The sequence below is a fragment of the Patagioenas fasciata genome, chromosome 1 (genome assembly GCF_037038585.1).
Source record: "Patagioenas fasciata isolate bPatFas1 chromosome 1, bPatFas1.hap1, whole genome shotgun sequence".
Classification (NCBI taxonomy): Eukaryota; Metazoa; Chordata; class Aves; order Columbiformes; family Columbidae; genus Patagioenas; species Patagioenas fasciata.
The window spans coordinates 190,441,092-190,462,739 of record NC_092520.1 but is presented as its reverse complement, the minus strand read 5'-3'; the positions used below and the strand labels follow the sequence as shown (position 1 = coordinate 190,462,739).

The following is a 21,648-nucleotide window of genomic DNA, read 5'->3' as shown; positions in this document are numbered from 1 at the left end:
ACAGACACACAGCAGTAAGACTGGTCTTTCAATCTTAAGCTCCATTTAAATGTATCTCTGGTTTGATGGGAGTCTGATGACCTGCACAGTTAGGAAGGCTTTTGGTAAAACCCTGTGAGACTGAGGTATGGCACACAGATAAACTGCGCCTGTGCAGAAGCAGTAGGGATATGTAATGCAAAGCAAATAATATAAGAACCTGGAAGCTGTGCAACATCCTTCTATACATGCTACTTTTGCAGAAGAACATGTTTATTTTTATTTCAAGGAACCACCACTGCAGCAGTTCTGTCCATCCTTGGGTAGCATCTCACTATGAATGGTGAGGGTCAAGTGCCACAGTACCAACTGTTTTTATTTAGGTCTACCTTTGAGTCACAGATGCGAACCTCATTGTGTACCCTTTTGTTTCAAAGCACCTGTCAGTTAAATTCCCTCTTATATACCTGGGAATGATACAAGCGTAATCTATTACCTCATGGAAATGACAGCCGCACTTCCCTTGCAGGAATTCTTTGTAACGCCCCATGGTGATGATAAAGGTGTCAACAACTTCATAGCCGAAATTTTTTGCTGTATCCAGAATAACCAAGTTTTCATTCCACAGGTTTTGCACTTCTGCCTGTGTTGCAAATAAAATATTGCAATGTCTTGTCAGAAGGACTGTTTAAAGGTTATTGTGTTCTGCCAAGGAAATCAATAGTAAAACTGTATTTTGAATAAAGCAATTACATTATAGTCCAGACGTGAAATACTATAAATTCACTCTTCAAAACAGCTTCTCCTCAAAGACTGTTGTAGACTTCTGCAGAAATTATCAATACTTTTCAGTATTTGGGTAGCTTCCTTCACAGGAATATTTCAATGTTGTTTAAAATATAATTACTGGGTAGCTGTTTTTAATATGTACTTAGCTAATATAAGGTGTAGTTGGGAAAAAAAAAAAATCCTGTTATAAAGTTCTGAAACAAATGGTGAAATTGTTCCTGTGAAGAAAAATTCAGCTTCAAATCAAAGTCATTGAGACTTGTTTAAAAACAAGTATAAGGCCCTGAGTATCTTAGAAGTGGTTATGCTGAAGAACAGATTATTATTTCTCAAGATACTGCAGGAAGTCCAGGAATAGAAAAAGGGTTAGCCATAAATTTGGCAAGCTGGTGGATTTGACACTGAAGATGGAAGTGCTTTGAGAGTGGCTGGGTTAATCCAGAAGTCTAGAGCACCCAAATGACATGGGTAATTTGGCACATTATTCCAATATTGAAAGGGAAAAGAAAATCAGTTATGCACTGTAGTTGATTTCTAGAGATTTGTAAATCTACTGGATAAGAAACAGAAAAAGGTAGTCCTTGGAAGACTTTAATACTCTTTCTATCCTTGCCTCACCTACCTTCAATCAAAATTCTGCTTCTTCCTCCTAGGACTGAACTCTGCTGAATCTATGGCAGGAGTTATGACAATGTTCATGGCAATAATTTCTCTACTGTATCATAATTTGGTCATCCAGATAAATTAAGGAAATGGTTGGAATCAGTAAGAAGACATCCAGTAGAGACAAGGCAGGTAGTACTAACTTGGAAATAATGGACAAAGTCTGACAGGACAGCCTCTATAGCAAAAAGCTGAGAGTAGCAGTAAGTCACACACTGAATACAGCAGTGTGCTACGGTTGCAAAAAGACGTGGGTGCCAATCCCTAGTGTGATAGGAGTGTTGTATGTAAACTGTGAAAGCTAATAATTTTCTCTTTTCAACACCAGTGAATAGCTGGAGCATTACACGCAGTGCTGGTAGGCATCACTGTCTCTGTTCTGCCCTCTGGCGCTTCCCAGCCCCATCTTATCCACACATTTATATGTGTTCAATAGAAAACCACCATCCAAATTGTAAATAAAAATATTTAATTGAATGAGTTACACAGCACATTGAAATGAGCCCATCTGTTACTCTGAGAGTCTTGGATATGATTTAAGCTGATTGTAACATCCAATTAACATACAAATAACAGGCTAGATTCACTGGTATATTCCAGCTGTTCTGTGATGTTCTGGCTCTATAGACTGGTTAAGATAGATTTATGGATAGCCGTGCAATGCAGCCACACCAGTGAATCTAATCCAGCAATAACCATGGAGGAAGTCTGGTGAGAGCTCAACCTGCCTATTCTCAGCTCGATTTCTCAGCTTTAGCAGCCCACTTGATATCAGGTCTTCTTCTGGTTCTTGGGACAGCTGACTGAGCATGGAGTCTCGAATGGTCCTCTGATTGCAGGGAAACTGATTTGAATCTGTATTAGCAAACTGCATGAGTGAATATAAACACTCTTTCTTTGATCCACTTAAGCCTTGCTCATCAGAGGTTCTAACATATTTTGACCAGACAGCAAAATTATTGCTGAAAGGACAAGTCTTCCACGAAAATGCACTCTAAATATACTGTAGCTTACCTGTGATAGAGAATGTATTCCATCCACTGGGAGGTGAAAGCCCATTCCTATGGATTTGATAATTACCAGGATATTTGATAGATTTTCCCTGTTTGGCAAATTAAAAAATAAAACAAAAAAACAAAAAAAGGACATGCATTTTACTTGACAGACACATCAAAAGATGCTGCATTTTTATTTTTCCAAAGTCACTTAACTGCACACCCATGAGAAAACAAATGAAATATTGTTTCTCATAATTTATCATATCAAGACTTGGAACAACACCAAGTACATGACATTACCTGTTCAACACCTTTTGGATAATTTGCAGGTGATTGGAATTAAGCCACTGAACACCACCTACAATTAATACGGTCTGGTCTGTGTTCTCCAGGGGACGTGATCTGAAACCCAGAAAGGAAAAACAACACGTGTTGCCTTAAAACAGATGGCAAACATTTTAACTGCACTGCGCTGCATTTCAGTGAACTGTATCTGGCATCCTGATCAGAGGCCTCATGTCATTTTCTGCTATTTTTCAACCACACAATACAGTCTGCACTCATTACATTTAATTGTTTACTGACTTAAATCGTAAAATGTGTTAAACACATTTGTGAATACAACAAGAATACAAATGACCCAGCAATAGAGTTTGTACGGTACCTCTGTAGCAGCTGTTCTAGTGCTTTCTCAAAAGTTGGTCTCTGGTTTGCATTCATCCAAAACTGGGGGTAGTAGGAGTAACTGATAAATGTTTTCCCCTCATTGATATTGTGATAACATTTAACATCATGAGTCTTTTGCCATTCCTGAAGAGTCTTATTCACTCTTTCTATTAGGTAGTACATCATCCCTCTGTTAGTTGAGTCACCTATAAAAAGAATCTTTGGATGGAAAAAAAGATATGACCAACTTAGAAGTTGTACATTCCAAAAAACAAAAGCTACGAAAATAATACAGCTAGTCTGGATGCTTTTAGACTATTTTCATAATGTTCAAGAAAACTCTTTGTGAGCTGCCAGCTCTCGAGCCCTGACATCTCAATACTAAAATTTTCCTTTAGCAAAATCAATACGATCAAAACCAAAAAGCTATATTGTTTCAAAGATAAAAAGTACAAGTTATAGATGGCTATAGGTGCACAGTTAGTCCTGCATTTTTCATCTTTGTTGGTAATTTATTTTGCTTAAGTTTATATTGACTTCCAATTGCTAGAACAGAGCATCGCATGATTGCTTGCAGCTTCCTGCCTTTCTTCCTCCAGTTTATAATGTGGTTTGTTCCTACAGAGCACATCTCATTAATGTCTGTCTTCCACAAATGTTGTATTTACACCAAAGTAAGACACACTCACACACATCAATGGATGCAGCTGTTGCTTTATTTGTAAAGAGACGGTCTTTCTGCCATTTCAGAGAGTTGGGAAAAAAGGGGTTATTTTGCTGGCAGACAATTTGAATAGACCCCTGGCATGTGTGATGTGACCACCAGGAAGCATTATAGCCTGAAGGGAGTTAGGAGTGCCATCAGGATAGCAGAAATACTTCAAGTATCAGCAGTTTTCACTGGGCTGCTCTGAACTTGCAAACGAATGAAGAAGTCAAATCTGGGCTTGCTTCTTGTCATTCTGTAGACTCCCTTGGCAAATCAAACATCTCTGTATGTGGGGACCACATAATTTAATGTGTGGGTTTTTTTAATGTAATTGCCCTATTTTTAGTGGGTATGACTAGCATTTCCTTTTGCTGAAGAGAACACATAAGCAATGACAAGAGTCCAAAAGAGAAGAGAACCCAGGTTCACTGTGGTTTGCCAGGGAAACTATGTACATAATCAGTTATTACCACAGTCACCTCAGACAGCAATCCACATAGAGGAGCATAAATGTAAAACTGGGTGTCAGAAACTCCATAGAGCCATAACACAATAACAGCCCTGTTCTCTGCACAGCAATGTGTATCTTCTCCTATCTCCTCTGGCACTCAGGGTAGTTGGCATCCTGCAAGTTGGGTTTTTGTTTTTCAGTTTGGTTTGGAGTTTGATGCTTTACCACTTCCACCTTGAATATTTGGTTATGCAAATAAAATTCAGACTGCAAAGATTACAGGTTTAAGAACACATTTCCAAAGCTTCTCTTAGAGATTTTACATGGTGAAAGCATTTTGGACTTCTCTCATCCAATACACCTCTATTTATCTATTCTCTTCAGGAATGTCACAGCTTTAGTGACTGATTCTGGTTCCCACTGTGAACCTATTGTGAGTAAAAATAAACCACAACAGTGTACCAATGATGGCTGCCACAGAAAAGAAGCAGTTTCAGACAAACATTTCCTGATCTAGTGCAAGGGCCAAGAATGAGCATAAGAATGACTTGAACATCCCAGGCCTTGCCTGTTGTGGGCTGCAGAGAAGCCCTTGGTAGGTTATGTATGGTAGCAAATTAATTAAACCAAGCAGTGCCTGTACTGCACCTCTCAAAACTGTTTCATAGAGTAAATCCTTAAACAGCTGTTGTTCATGCCTGGACTATGCAAGTGCTTCTCTCACATGTAAGGGGATTTCCAAGTCTTTTTACATTGTGTCAGAAGAAACCTCTAAACTAAGCATTAACATGACTCACAGAAGTCAAGAATCCTTGGAAGGACTGGTTGGTATTCTCTCTTTACCTCTCTAACAGACACAAACATGTACACCATTAGTTACAATTAGGAGGACAGTCCACACTTACAATATGTCCTAATTCTAAAGTAGGTTAACTCGAGGTTTTAAAACCCAATTCTTTTAACTTGCAAAATCTCCTAAGCTCTCCAGTCTGTCTATACCCATGTCTCTTTAATCTCTGTTTCATAAGTCCATCACTGCAGTATCTAGATGTATATCTATTTAAAAAGTAGTTCTCAGATATTAGCAGCCAGGATATAATTAACTTGCAATGTGGGTGAGAACATTTCTGTTAAAACACAGAACAACATTAGCAGAATAACAAATAGGCTGTACTGGGTTACACACATCGAGCAGTCAGCAGAACATGCTAGATTGTTTCTGTTTGACTTCTAATCACGTATGATAACATTTTTTAATCTCTGCACACTGGGACTTCAAATTGCAAAGGCATATTCAGCTATTAATTACATTGATTTAGCAGATGTGACATGTCTTGTGCAGACCTGGTTAAACACATTTTGTTGTGGTATGTAGACCATCACAAATCATCTTTCGAAGCACCCACCTTTTCCAAGTCAGCTTCATTTACAGAAAATGCTTAAAGACCCAAGGACTAAAGTAAGTGGTGTATAGCCTCAAGAGAAAACTTATATAATTAAACTAAGCCAAGAGCTTAAATGAATTGGAATAATTATTCAAAGTAATTGAATGTGTGGTACCTATGGCCATATTTATTTCTATACAGTTGCATGAACTTACTATAGTTGTGCATGCTATGTAGTATTTATTATAATACGGTATGAAACAGGGACTCTGGGGATGATTCTGTATTCAGCTGTATGAGAACAATGAGTAAAATGATGGCTCAGGTGTGTAGAATATGCCATATCTTGTTTTCTTTACAGTCTGGCACAAGGCAGACACTGTTCAGGTCAATGGGGGATTTGTCTGCAGGATGACTAAAGGATCAGACATACAGAAGGCTATAATTTTACCAGACTAAGAACAACACTTTCACGCAGACAGATGTTCTCAGTGTCTTCTGTTGCAACTGTTTTGTGTGAAAAATTCCATTATAGCTTGCAGGCTTTAAAAGATTGTGTAAGCATAGTGGAATTCACTTCTTAACTAGACCTATCATTATAAATTAACCACACTTAGGAAATTTAAACACCTGTAAGTCCAAAACACTACTTAACTCTAAAATATTTTTAAGAAATTATAAGTTAAAATTCCTGTTTTAACAGCTGAATTTTAAGTACTTCAGCAAATATTGCCTTTTCATATTTCCTGTTCTTAATTACACATGACTCAATGGTACTTTATTATAAGACTAGACTCTGAGTAGTATTTCTTAATGATAAACAAAATACATCTGCCCCCACTATTGAGGCCAGCTTTCTATATGCTGTTAATTGGATAAATAATTACCTGTTAGAATCCCTTTTCCTTCACCCATTTTTAAAAGCTCTTGTACAAATATCAAAGCATCCTATCTTAATAGAATTGTATAAATCTTACAGCAAAAAATCATTAACCACAGTTACAGAGGATTTTGTTGAGCCAATATAATACAGATATAATATTTTTATTATGATCACCTATTTCTTTTATTCAATTAGGGCATACATATGGGGCTCCCCAAGAACAACATGCTCTGATTCTCATTACATTTACAATTTAAAATAGAGGAGAAAAAGGACTGTAAATATTAGAAGCGGACTGAAAGAAAATCAGTCAGAATCATGTTAGCCTCAATGCTTCAAAATTTTGCTTTTTACTGTGTCTGAAATACAAACATATGACTGACTAGTGTTGCTAACACATCATAAAGCAAAATAAGGCCTTATAAGCTGTTTTTGTGGATGTATATCCTTTCTCTCATCTCCACCAATCTGAGTGTTATTGTTTCACTACAGTTGGTCTTAGGTTTTCATGAAACAGAAAACAACTTAGTTGAAACACAGTTTTATATGCACACAAATTAAAATGGCAATTAATGATGATGTGAAATCAATCAGAAGTCACAGCCAGGGAAAATGAATTTCTGTTATAGAGAAAGGAGATGACCATTTTAGAGATGAGCTCTGAAAAAAATAAATCAATTTTAATAAAAGATGTGAAAGTAGCCTGGAGTTAGAAAGTATTTTTTAAGTTTTATTTGTGATGTAGATAGGAAAGAAATGCTGTGTTTGATGACCATAAACATATTTCAGAAACATTGACATATGCATGAAAGAAGTTAATGAGCAAGAGACTTAGCTGAATGCTGTATTTTACTGTTGTTTTATAAAACGTGGAAAAACCAGAATGATTGCACTTAAGTAGTTGACCTTACATGTGCTGCACTTACACCAAAAAGAGCATTCACTGTACATCTTATTTCATCAGTTGCTGCAGTGCACTCAGACCAGGGACACAGCACAACAATGGTTAACTCATTGCATACTTCCCTTCTCATTCGTTAGAAATAGAAATACAAGCAGGCCTGATTTCTTTTCTTCTTTCTTTTCTTTCTTTCTTTCTTTCTTTCTTTCTTTCTTTCTTTCTTTCTTTCTTTCTTTCTTTCTTTCTTTCTTTCTTCCTTCCTTCCTTCCTTCCTTCCTTCCTTCCTTCCTTCCTTCCTTCCTTCTTTCTTTCCTTCCTCCCTTCCTTTCTTTCTCTTTCTTTTTAATATTTTCTTTTATTCTTTGTTTTGTTTTGTTTATAAAACTAATAGGGAAGTATATGAAAAGAGCCTGCAGCTATCATAGTTGAAATTTAGCAGCAGCATGTCAAATAGCATCTACTGTTTAAAAGAAAAGACATAATCACAGACACTTGTGTTGTTTATAATGTCTTATCATGACATTTTACCCATAAGAAGTAAAGCCAGAAGGTCAGAATTGTGAAACCCCCCCCCCTTTTTTTTTTTTAGGCCAAAAATCGACGACTTCAGTCTAGTGAATCACAAATGCCACTAATTGCTTTACCTTTGACTCCTGATCAGAAGTTGCACGACTCTGACCTTTTTATGAAGGGTGTTCAGAAGACAAATTTGGTCATAGAGGGCTGTTAGTGTTTTGATGGAAGGTGTGACATCATTTGACATAGGGATGCTACAGCCGTGCACACCTCTGCTTTCCTGAGGAAGGACCGGTAATTATGCGGGCTGTATGGAGGTTTTATTGCCTTAGTTCAGGATAACTTTTTAGCAAGAATTCAGGTGCAGTGTGTGTGCAGAATTCAGATCCTGCAAGTAAGAAAATGGTGCTGCGGTAGGGATAGTTCCTGGTGGCTTTCAGTTCTGATGGAACAATTTTGCCTCTGATGCTGCAAAACGTAGGTCAAGTTACATCACTCTTTCATAAAGGATTTTAACTTCAGGGACCAAAGTTACGCTAGCTGAAGTTGCTCAATGTGGTGGCACACTACATACTCCAGAATGCAGGGGCACAGAGGTTAGTTGGACACATTTTGAGAACTGAACATGAGTGAGCTCTTGTCCTTCTCAAACTGCAGCAAATGAGAGTATAAATCAAACAATATTCTAGATCATCTCAGTGTCCTCACTTGGGTTGGTTATTTTTGCCCTTATTGTTTGCACTTATGGTCTTTTCGCAATCTGTGTACATTTCCGATGTTGAAACTTTCATCTTATTTTGCTACAGAAACTACAATGTCATTAGTTTGGGTGGAAGTCAGTGATCTCTGTAGTGCTTAAAGTCAAGGCATATCACGGTTTTAAATAAATATAATAAAATAGGAAACATGAATATTTATAGATGGTTACCAAAATCTCTTGTATAATAAAAATGTTATTTGTTCACAAAAATTATATATTACTGTCAATTCAATAGCTCCCTTATAAAAGATTCAGATCTCTTAAACACATATAGTAGCACATTATAAAACTGATGGCAAAAGTCTCTTTCAGTGACAACCCGAAAAAAAATTATTTTTCTATTACATTGCTTAGACTGTGTGAAGTAATTCTAAAGTTTGCCATAATCACAGACAGAATTGGGACCTTATCACTCGAGCCGAGGACCATTTTTACTCATCTGACTTAGGTATGAAGAAAGACTCTCTCCGTTATTAAGTTCTACTGACACAAGGGAGTTGGTCCAGGCTCTACATTTATTTATTTGGTGAAAGAAGCAAAAATACTATTGCAAAATACCACACGAAGTTAAAATCACTGCAAAGTGATGACAAAAATAACATGAAAGGGAAAGATATAGGAGAAGGATACCAAAAGGGGAACATGCATGACGATGATGATTTAAAAGAATAAACCAGTTAAAAGGACATCTATGCAAAGGTAACAGGAGTGATTCAGCAGATCTCTACAGAGCAGTGGAGGTTATCAGACAATGATGGAAGACTTCCGCAAAAGATGCAGAATAGGAAACAAGTGCAATTAGTTTAACAGAGGTTTTTCTTGCATGGTGTTAATGTAGTTCACACAGGATCTGACACTCATCTGACATTAGATCCGTGACCTCAAAGAGTCAAAACATAGTGGCATTTGAATTAAGAAATCAAGCTCACAAGCATTCATTTCATATACTTGGTTTTAATGGACCCTTAAGAACCACTGCCCCTTTTTTGACACTGTTGAATGTAAGTGGTCAAATTCAGGAGGTGGGGATGTCAGCATAATCCTCCCAGCAATACCCTGGCAATCTGCTTCCATAGCGGCATATTGTTCCCCTGCGGCCCTCCAATTGTCTGACCAAAGGGTGTTTGCTTACTGAAGCAGCCCAATGTCTATGCAAATTAAAGACCAAAAGCTACGAAATTCTTCTATAGTTTTCCTGTGGTCAATCCAGAAGTGCTTGTTTTGTACAAGAGGACCAAATCAAGCTTCTCCTCTATCATATAAACCTAAGGGTTTTTTTTTTTTTAGAAAAATATTTTAGGAGAAGCCCACAGCTCTATAGTAATGGAGAAAACCACAGGCAGAAATAAAGTCAAATGGCCATGAAGGAACTTGTGCAGGACAAGAAATGACCAGAAAATATAGAGGAAATGTTAACCAAAAGACTGCTATTTTTGTATTTGTCTATATACAAATGCTCTCGGATTTTATCAAAATGCCACTCTTAGTTACAATTTTCTTAACCTAGACAATATGCTATAAAAATCTTTATAACAATTATTTACTTACTTTCTGGATATTTGTATCCTCAGTAAGGTACCTGAACCTCAGACCAGAGCGCTCTCAACAGTGTTACAGTCATAGCATGCTTATTAAGGAGACCTTGTGTTTCCAAGCAATCACCTTAGAAGCTTCACTACAAGAAAAGAATGTGCAAGAAGACTTGGTAAGATTAGTGTGCACAAGCAATGCCATGCAGTAGGTATGCAGCAGAAGAAACCCAACTTGCATGTCAAGTGTGAGACGAACTAAGAAAACAATGCAAATCCATCCTCCATTTATGGTCCTTATATACTCACTGCAGGTCTAAATGGTAACCATGTACACCATAGGTCTTGAAACTCCACTGGTGTGATGTAAGCTCCATGTGAAACGGCAGCAGACAAATGTGACTGCATATGAGGCTAAATTATAGATAGTGGCTGGTTTTCATTGCTGTGGATTTTCCATCCAAGTATTTTTCCAGTTCTAATTAACAAGGATTTTTTCTTACACATCAATCATAAGATCGTTTTTAAGGCTTCAGGACACTAAATATCCAGGTGAATAAAACCAAATAAAAACGTAAAATCTGTTACATACCCTTCTGCCCTCCACACAGCGCTGGAGCTCAGGCTTGGCCAGCACAGAGTGTCGGCAGCCGTGGGGCTGCCACGTTATTTCTCTCCAGTCACAGGTCCTGTTGTCAGAGCAGCTGAGGCAAGGGACGATCCACTGCCCTGTAAAACAGCAACAGGATGTCAGAATCTCCTCTGTATTTTTCTGACTAGCTTTATTATACAGTGAGATATTTTTAAGTGGTTTTTTAATGGGAGTTTTCTCTAAATTAAATGCCCCTCAACCCTTTGAGGAGACTGTTTCCTTCCTTTGTGTTGTGCCCTTCCGTTCCATGAAAGAGCTGCAAATGCTTGAATTTGACAGTTGCATGTGGGTTCATTTCTCAGTTCATGTTACTTTTCTTGTAGCAGCTTGTCCTTTCTCAACAGAAGGCATAGGAGAAAGGGAAAGGGGATGAGGAGGCTGGATAGGAATAGAAAATACTCACATTCAGAAATGTATGAAGACAAGATTCATTCTCACCTAACACTAAACATCTAGAAGTTGGGTGGTTGCTTGAAGCTAAATTACGAGAGCTTCTTGACAGAAACATGAATATGAGATTATACAGATAATGTACAGGTGAGAGAGGATGACTTTACCTCAGAAATACTGATTATTTTAATTTGTGGGAGTTCAGAAAACACCCCAGACTATGTGTACACATTTCAGAAGGTGAAAATAAGGTGAGGTGAATAACGTATGTGATTTATTGGAGTCTGATCCCCATTTTCAAAAATGGTTTAACATATTAGGAGCATAAAGTGGAATTACAAAAATTCCTTGGGTTTTAGGCATCTCTTACCTAAGGTTGAACGGTTCTATAATTTTGGTTCTCTAAAGTTATTAAATTTCAAATCCTACATGAAGTCAGAGGTATTTAGGTTCTGAAGGAAGATAGAAAACTTTTGAGTTACCTTTATATTCAGATCAACACAAGAAACACTTTTCTCACCCAAACAAGTGTATCACCTTGACAATATCTCCCAGCGTCAACGTACCTCTGCCAGTCAAACCCACTTTGGCCTCTGATTAAAGGCATTGCACAAGGAAAAGCGCAGAGGTCGCCAGGCCCTTATGTCAATGGTATCAGACCTTGCTAGCACAGCCGGATTTCTCATTGCAGCCCAGCAAACAGCTCCAAAAGCAGATGTTTGCAGAGTTGATCCTGGAGTTTGTGACTGCCACTACTGGCAGCAGCTCAGCAGCCAGCTGGGTGGTTTTGCTGTGTGTGATAGATTGCTGCTACACAAGAAGCCACAGCAAAAATCCAAGGCTGCTGCCTGTGGACAATTATCAGGCCAGGGACTGAGTGGGAGGCTGAGTGAAGCAATCCTGTGGGATCCCAGCACCTTGGGAGAGTCAGCTGCTGCTTCAGGAGCAAGGGAATTTCCAGGGAGGCAGCCTGTCCTTGCACGGAGCAAAAGACCCAAGCAAATGTTTTGGTAAGTAGCAAGACAAATAATTTTAGCAGATAAAAATGTCCTTCTAAATGAAACCATCAGGAATTGTTTGTTTGGGAGCCTGCACTGGTACATCTAAGGGCAGAATATATCCCACAGTGTTACCACCATGCAGTTCCAGTTTCTGTGTAGCCTGCACAGTTGCCACTATTTCTCCCTTCTGCAGAACACACTCATCCCACCCTCAGCTACACTTGGAGGTGGAGCAAGTAGCAGCAGACTGGACCTAAATAAAAGCCTGGACATTGACTTTATAATGCTGTGGATCAGTAAGCATAACGCGGCTCCCTTGGTTCCCACAGGTGCCTCCAGAAGGCTGCCGCTGGGCAAGCAACGGGGTTCAGCACGGTGTAAGGAGAGGAAGGAAGGATGCTCAGTTCCGTGATGCTAGGGTACAGGTGGGGAGATGAAGCTGCCCAGTGCTTCTTCCCCAGATGAGTCCCAAACTTGCATCACCTGTGTCCTAATCACCTAGCTATTTGTCCTTAAGGATAAGTCTCATCAGCTGAGGTTTTGCAAAAGATGCAGCTCAAAATTAATTAGGATAGGAAAGTAGTATGATTGTAACTTGATTATTTATTTGGAGAGATCCAAACTTCGGTCCCTGGGTGAGATTCTATGTAGAGTTTTCATCTAGGCGTTACAGTGAATCTTTATCTAAAGGTACAAAGCGGATAATCAGGAACAAGGACTGCTCTTCCAGTTGAATGTTCTGCTCAGCAGGGAAACCACAGGCGAATTTAGATGATTCCTCTTTCTTGCAGCCTCCAGTGCTGGCCACAGTGAAACCCCTCCTCACATTGGCCCTCTCTCGGCTTTGAGGTCTCTTCCTCCAGGCCGTGGCTTCCTGGCCACCTCTGGGGCCAGGCACACTTTGACCCTCCACAATTTCTGTCACCAGTTGTGGATCTTGCCCTCAGCTCCCTCTGCGCCCCATTTGCAATCCATGGCTAGAGGGTCATTCTCAGCTTCACAGAGACTGCGAAGTGCAAGGTCTCTGATGACACAGCAATAGATGCTATGCAAACACCTTTATTTTATTGCTTTACGCCTTTTTGGGTAACAGGGTAGGGACAGAATGGTTGGTTAGTTTGAAGTCTGGATTGAGACTACGTTCAAAACACGAATGAGTTTTTTCCTCACGTAATTTTTCTTTTAAACTAAATATCCAAACATTCTGTCAATGTCTATAACAGCCAAGCCTGGCAGTATTCAAGAAGCATTTGGACAACGCTCTCAGACACGTGGTATGAATTTTGGGGTTGTCCTATGCAGGGACAGGAGTTGGAACTGATAATCCTTGTGGGTCCCTTCCAACTCAGGACTTTCTATGATTCTATGATCTGAGATCCTTCATTTTATGGTATTTTCTTCTTAACATCCTGTACATGTATGAGCTGATCTGGTTTTAGGTAGTAAACTAGAAAAATAGAACTGTATAAAATGACTATCGAGGGGCTGAAACATCTGAACAATAAAAGTTTAAATTTTGGCAACTGAAAGTGATAAGTGCCTTTTGAAAAGCTTCTTTCAAATAGTGTTTGATTTATATTCAATAGCTCTCTAGGTATATTAAGAAAAAAAATAGGTCCATTTTTGACATGTGATGAAGGTTAGTGGAAAATGTAATACAATGAGAGAACAAGGACATATGGACATAAACTCATCTTTATAGGAAGCACTGACATTTAATGATAATAGAATAGTTGCAGTTTTTATATTTATATGGATTTTTAAAATGATGTAAGTAAATTTATGCAATTATCTAATTATTAGTAACTTTGCCTACTGTAACTTCACAACAGTTAGCCAATTAATTTTTACTGAGAGCAAGAGAGAGAGTGCTGCTGTTACTTTAAACTTATTCCCAAATTAAAAACTGGTAAAGACAAAGTTTTATGAAAGCCTGTAGGTAAGAGGTTTTCCACAGGAAGAGTGAAAGTAAACTGGATTTTTGGCTCATTAAAGCAGTTTTTCAGTTGCATAAATCCATCTTTTGCTTAAGATAAGATATTAAACAATGCCACTGCTCCCATAAACTGTTTTCCTAAAATGGTATGTAAAGAAATATACTTAAAAAAAATCACTAGGACTGTTTACCTTGTATTTTAAAAACATTAGCCCAAAGTTAAAAAGTTTTAACCAATAATGGCTATACACTTAATGTAATAGTTTTGTTTCTTCTGGACAGGGCTTTCAGCCTCTTTTATCTTTATTCCAACTTTCCCATCTTTGTAGCCACAGATACACATATTTTGCTTTCAAGAACAAAATCAATGTTTTTCTACAGTGCCAAACAATTATCCATATAAAAAGAAAAAAAAAAAACCAAAAAACTAAGCTGACAACTCAAAATATAAATATTTAACCTAAATTGATGCTAAAGATAGCTTGTTGAATTATGACTAGTTTACTTTTACATTTGGTGTCTATTTGGCTTCCTAAGTCTTTAAAAACATGTTTTATCCATGAATCTGTTACAGACTTTTTTTTTTTTCTTTTAGTTGCATCTGTGAACATCAAAAAAATATTTTTAAAGATCATGATTTTGATGCTACAGAATAAATTGCCTCAGGCCTACAAACTTATGTCCAAACTGAAATTTAGTCTTTGTAATCAAAGGAGACACTCATTTAATTCAATATCAGTTTAAGTCTCTGCTGGACCTAAATCCAGGTAGTTGTTGAATGTGAAGACAGAGCTCCTACAGAATTGTGTTAAACTGGATACAGTCATAGAAGATGTGGACAGCTGGATACAAGTAAAACACACGTGTCATAGCAGCGAGGTAAAACATTAGAAGTGAGGCTGTGATCTCTTATGCAGCAGCTTTTGTAATTGTTTGCACACGAAATTTCCACAGACTGCAGTAGCCCAATTCATTTGCAGGAGTTTAGCACAATGCTGGGTTCTCTTGGTCTCTGTCAATTTATTTCTCTCTCTCTCTGAGGAGCCAAACACATGGTTAGTGGTTGTCGACTTCTGTGTTATTAATAACGTAGTGATACTGAACAGAGAGGTAATTTTCCTATGATAGCCTGGTTCAAATGCCATTGAATCAAAATGTATTTTCTGAAGGAAAAAAGGATTTTTGTGGCTACAAATACCATAAGTTCATGCCATGATCCAAACAAGATGGAAAGAGACAAACTTCCCCTGTTGAATATTCCAATTTGTATTTTTTTTTAAAAAGCAAACCACCCCACAAAAACCCAAAACAAACCGAAAACAGAGAGAAAAAGTGAAAGAAATGGTGTGAATTAAGGGCAGAGCTTCCTCCAAAGCAGACTGCTGTGGTGACGAAGACGGGAGGCAGCCAGTTCTGCCTTTGGTGAGACCCTGAATTACCACCTCTGCCCTGCATCAAAGGACCAGAAATGAGGCACAAAATCCTGGTTGTACTGAATTGCAAAGCAGACTTCTAAGTTTTATCTTTAATGTCAGAATTAAGGTTTCATCTCTATCTCTACCTATGTCCATACATAACACAAGCTTTTGCCAGCATAGGTATATTTTTCTGTGATAGTACCTTGGTATCCCTATACAACTAAGCTGTTCCCTGGCTTAAGAACAATGTATGACACTGCCTTACTTCTGCAGAAGTTTTGGATTTTCTTCTGAGAGGAAACAAGATATTGCTTGGCTTCTCTGAAAAATCAATTTATTTAAGTAAAAGAGATGTTGCTGTTTTGGCTGTGAATTTGCAATTGCTCCCATGCGTGTTAGGAAAATGTTAACTGCCAGGCATCGGATATCCTTCAGTTACAAATTTGGAACAATTTTCCACAAAAAGCAATGCTTTTCAGTTCCACTTAGAAGTTGTGACGTACATTGAAACTATAAAAGCACTCATTGCCAGATATTGCAAACCCCAGTTCTAGGCTTAGTAGACACCTCTTGGCAATCTTCGCTTTATAAGCAGAAATTATTCTTCTCTGTTTAATATACTTGTCCTTTGAGACTACAACTCCTGAAGTTTGTTTCCATTTAAAATGTGTATAGTATTTGCAAGAAGGCTGTAAAAGACACTTTCTATTCAGCTTCACTTAGCTAGATACAATATTCAAAAGAAACATGTTATATATCAGGAGAAACAGATAGTCTGCCCCAGAAAGACTCTTCTGTCAGTTTGATTTGGGCATCCTAGTCAAGAACTGTATGTCCTGATATAGTAGCATAGGATGAGTTGTGCTTCTTTATGATTCACAACTTGCTGTGTGATTAAAATATGCTGCCAGGTACAACCGTGTCTCACCTGTGTGTTCCCTTCATATAACACAAAATTAATATATGGATGCCTGTGTGGTTCACACAAAGTGATGCATTCAGGCAGTTCCCACATTTCTTTTACTCTGTATTGATTATTCCATGAGTTTTTGCAAATTTACTGCTGTGAGAAGCTGCTCCTATTTATGGCAAGATAAAAAATACAATTGTGTTAGGAGACCATACAGGCGTGTTGAGTTATTTTTCATTTGTCTATTAAAGAACTGAGCAGAATTACTTATTGTCTAATCCAGCAACAAATTCAGCTATGAATAAGATTGCATGCCTGAGTTGTCTTGTGGATTACTCAGATTATTAAAGTACACTTGCACAAATCTTCATGTATCTGTGACCTAGATGTGAACACCTGTCTGCTGTTCTGTGGTGATCTGGGTTCTCATGAAACCAAAGAGATGTTTTGATTGTATTGGTTGTATAATGTTTGATTTGTCCATCTTGTTTTTTAAGGTCTCAAAATGTGAAAAAACCCACATGCCTTACTGTTGGAAAGTGTAAACTGGTCTTGTGTTTTCAATATAGAAGTGGAAATATAAAATTCAAATGGATCAAAATGTTGTGTTCATTTTCTAATGCTAATTTTTGTTTGGAGGAGATGATACCTCCCATTTAGAATAAAGAATTTTTATTTTAAATTGTTTTGATGGAAATATTGCAATGTATTTTAAAGGCTACATGACAATAGCACATGCAGTGGTAGATCACTGATTAGAAACTTATTAACTAAAAATTGCCTCATAAACAAATTAACCTGTTTTTAAAAATCTGTAACTATTACAAGTGATTAGTTAAATTTATTGTGTGTAGGTTATTGCATGTCCGTGGAAAAGAAGAAACATTGTTTCTGGTTTTACTTTGATGAGGTGCATGAGTTCATTTTCAGAAGAAAGATTAAGTACAAACCTTTTGTGTCTCCAGTGTCACAGGTCTTGAACACCGTCTGTGAAATTGCTGAGAGGTATTCATGAGACAGAGGCTGCAAGCCACAGGACTCCTCTGGACGAATTCGAGAACCACAGTCCTGAAGTAAAATGAAATCTGTGAAAATGACGGCACTACACCCGTCTGTATGACTTTGAAACCCTCTTCAAGCTCATTTAAAGAGGAAAAAATATATTTAGGGTTGGTTGGTTCTGCAATTCATTCAGCTTTTGCTCTTCAAGACATATTTTTAACATGAAATTCAGAATCCCTTTTCAATTCAGACAATGGTTTTGTAATAAATCATCCCAATCTGCAGTAAATGTATAAGATGCTACCTTTCCTAAAGATACAAAAAAATTTTAAGTCAAACATATATAACATTCATATAATGCTGTGTTGTCTCTACTTATTGTACCATCCTGACCTATTTGCCCTTAGCAGTTTTCTATGCATATCTGCAGTCATATGGAATACATCTCTGTGATGAAATGCCCCAAATTAACTTCAGGAGATACAGGTGCATAAAGAAAAGAGGAAAAAAAATGTCAAGGGAAAAAGGTTTGAGCTAGTAGAGCAGTTACAAATACTTATTAGGGGTTCTGACAGAAAGGTTTTAATATAACTATAAATATAATCTTCTTGTGGGTCTTCATGTGAAATGTAATCCATAGTAAACCTCAGACACTACCATAAGGGTAACATTAATAATGGACGTATTTCTTTTTAAAAACATTCACCTTTAACTACTTTTCTTCATAGAAAAGAATCTGATCTTTCTTCATCATGTTCTAGTTAAAGAAGAGTTCACTAAGATCCACAATTAACACCAAAATATTTTATCTATGTTTATGGTTGCATCCAGAAATATGGACTAATTATTAAATCAACTGCATGTAGTAAAGACTGCTAATGCAATGACATACACTGTAAACACACTTCATGAGGGGCTGTTTCTCACATTTTGATAATTTCTGATAAACCTTATTGAGATTAGTAGAAATGCATATGAGAATCAATCAATACAAGATGTCTAAAAATCTAGCAGTAACAACCTAGAATAGCAATCGCTCAATTTGAAATCAACTTTCTTAAAATTTGCAAGTAAAAAATGTTATTGGCTTTTAGAAAACTTGAATGTTATTCTACGTAGAAGGCCAGAGGTGCTGCAAGCTCCCAAGAATTTCAGATGAAATATCCAGATAAATAGTGACTCCTTATCATAAGTTTTCGCACATGTGGGTTCCTACATTTTAAATAATGGGTTGTATCACCTTTGTGCCTTACTGTTATAATGCTCAGGCATCCACAGACATGATATAAATGACATCACTGCATTTGTGACGTTGGGAAATTCTTTTGATAATTTTAGATATTTACAGTATATAGAGCTGCCCAAGTTGCTTATTCTAGTTTTCCTTTATCATTTCTGCAGAGAAATAGCATTCCTAGTACACCTTTTTAATCTGTTTTAGATGTGCACTTCAGGATAAAATGAATCACATCACAGCCTTTCTCCCTCAACTGTGAAAAGAGAACAATTAGAACAATTCTGAGGCACATATCTACATTAATTCAGAGGAATCTCTCTTTGAATTTCTTTGTAAAAATACTCATCCTCCACATCACATTGCCCAAACTGGTGCTGCTGTCGGTTGTTTCATAAGAAGATAGGAGCATTCTGGGGTCAGTGTTAGCTTAAGAAATAGTGTCTACTATCTCATACTTTATTGTCTGACCCTCACTTCTGTGTTGTAATAAGCTCAGCAGAATGGAATGAGGGTTATTTTCACCCAAATCAAAAAGCTGTAGAACTGGGTCTTAAAAGAATGAAAAAGATTGTTTTATGACAAAGAATAAAATATTATGAAAATTTAACCATGGGAATCATTACTTAATGTGCTTTTATTTTTAAATACTGTATGAAAAATGCAACTGAGGCCCTTTCTGGCTAAATGGGATATTAGTCATGCAAATGTTAAATAATTCAAAATTTGTCTTTTTAAAGAATTGCATATACTTATTATACTAATTAGTTACAAACAAGCTACACAAATAGAAACATATTTCTACTGGACTGTGTTTGTTTCAAGGAGTATTCTTGAAATCAAAAAGAAAATGTATTTTCTCCAAAAAGGAAAAAAATATTTAATTAGTCTTTTCTTCACAGAAATATGCTAATTTATTTTTTTGTTTTCAAAAATTATATTAAAATTAATTTTCCAACTATCATGTAATAGCATTCACTGTTTCCTTGAAATTATGTTACATCTTGGATGTTATACTTAAATTGGACCACTGAGCAAATTACAAGTATGTCCTAATATTGTCAAGGTGAAGCTTGACAGTTAGTAGGATATGTGCCACTGATATAGATGGAGCTATTAATCCATCCTGGAATTTAGTAAATACTGATGGGTCTCGATTATGCAATCAAAACCCAGAGTTAAATAGTTGTCTCACAATTATTCTGATTGCATGAAATTATGTGGTGAAAAATCAAAGCAAAACCAAAAAACAACAAACAAACAAAAGATCTTTCCACTGACTTCAAAGGGTTAAGGACATTTTTGTACATAAAAAGACAGAGAAATAGTAGATATGTGGGGGTTCTGTTGCACAGTTGTCCTGTTCTCTGCTTAATGCTCCTTAAGTAGGGAAAGCTGTTATAACAAAATGAATGGCACGGTATCTTCTAGTGTTAAACTGTGATGTTGCCTTGGAGTCTCTGGGTCTGGACACACTGGATAGAGCTATTTGACAGTGTTACTTCAACTAATATTAACACCAGAAAGATTCTACTTCGCAGTAAAATGATTTGCACAGGACTTCACAAGAAAGCCTGAAATTCCTGAATGTGCTGCCATTGCTCTCAACATAGTGCCATAAAATAGCTTAACAGGGTTTTTCTTGTTCATATCTCTACCCAGGGTATGTGTTTAAACAAACAAAAAATTGATTTTAGTTGCATTCCTTGGACAATATCAATGACAACAGTTTCATGTGGCTGGTTTATTATTATTCACAATCAGCATGCAGGTCAAACTATGTAACTGATTCCCTTTAACTTGGTTGTGTTTACAAAGTATGGAAACTATTATTTTAAAGGACACTGTTTGTGTTTAATATGTAATTAACATCTAAAAGTAGAGGGTCGTCAGATATTGTGAATCACTAAACAAGCCTTATCTGTTTCATTCTTTTGTGGGAGACCAATCCTTTATCATCATTGACATATTTAATATAAAGTGCAGAATGAATCTGCAGCAGTCATAGATCTACTGCAGTTTCACCAAGGTTAGGCACATTAAGGACTTTTATAACTATCTGCAGATTTTTTTAAGTATTCTACAGGTGATGCAGTGACATGACATCCTTCTTGCCTTGCTCGAAGATGAAACATCTTATGATCTTAAGTACGTTTATGGAAGATCACTCATGGCAAAGATGAGAGCCAGGCATGTAAACTTAAATGATAGCTCTTGCTCTGTGTCTGATCTCCCTGCAAACCTTCTTTTTTAGAAGGCAGACTTTAAAAGACCCTTAAAATGTCTGGACTAGAATCAAAAGAAAATTTCCCCTACATTACGTCCTTCAGTTCACAGTTAGAATTGATTCTTTATAAGACTGATTTGGCATTTTACTAGTAAACTTTCTTTTATCTTTACAGAAGGTTTTCTGGACAATAACAAATAAGAGGAACAAAGCTTTCTTCTGAACATCTAGATAGCTTTCAGTCAACATCAGTTGATACTTAGAGAGTAAACATTTCTGGAATCCATCTGCTGTGTGAAATGAGAATTTTTTCTGTTCAGAACACACTACAGTGAACTTGGCTCTTTACAAAGGAAATAAGTTTTAGCCTTTAAGAGATCACTCAGATTTTTGCGTCTGCTACCTTATAATTTTCTCAAATTGTTAACTGGGAGCTAGTAATGCATATTTATTTCATTTATTTGTTGTCTAGGTGCCTGGTACAACAAGAATTTTGTTTGTTTAGCTCAGCTTTCAATAACTGCACTATATTGCCTCTTGGTTGTGTACTTATGCACATGCATATGCAGATATATACATATTTTCACTCAAGTGTACATAAATATTAAAAAAAAATACCAGTTTTAAAATCATATAGATGTGTGTGTGA

The 21,648-nt window shown here is 37.0% G+C and overlaps 1 protein-coding gene across 2 annotated transcripts in view; it reads right to left on the bottom strand.

The window, feature by feature from the left end:
• The window catches only part of CPED1 (cadherin like and PC-esterase domain containing 1), a 149,851-nt gene that overhangs the window by 8,207 nt on the left and 119,996 nt on the right, over window positions 1–21,648 (bottom strand). For both annotated transcript variants that reach the window (XM_065845802.2, XM_071803357.1), the window contains exons 17-22: window positions 17,487–17,604; window positions 10,822–10,958; window positions 3,094–3,314; window positions 2,730–2,831; window positions 2,446–2,533; window positions 476–622 (exon numbers count right to left, since the gene is read on the bottom strand). In XM_065845802.2, the coding sequence (XP_065701874.2) occupies window positions 476–622; window positions 2,446–2,533; window positions 2,730–2,831; window positions 3,094–3,314; window positions 10,822–10,958; window positions 17,487–17,604 (813 nt within the window). The remainder of the gene's footprint in view (window positions 1–475; window positions 623–2,445; window positions 2,534–2,729; window positions 2,832–3,093; window positions 3,315–10,821; window positions 10,959–17,486; window positions 17,605–21,648) is intronic.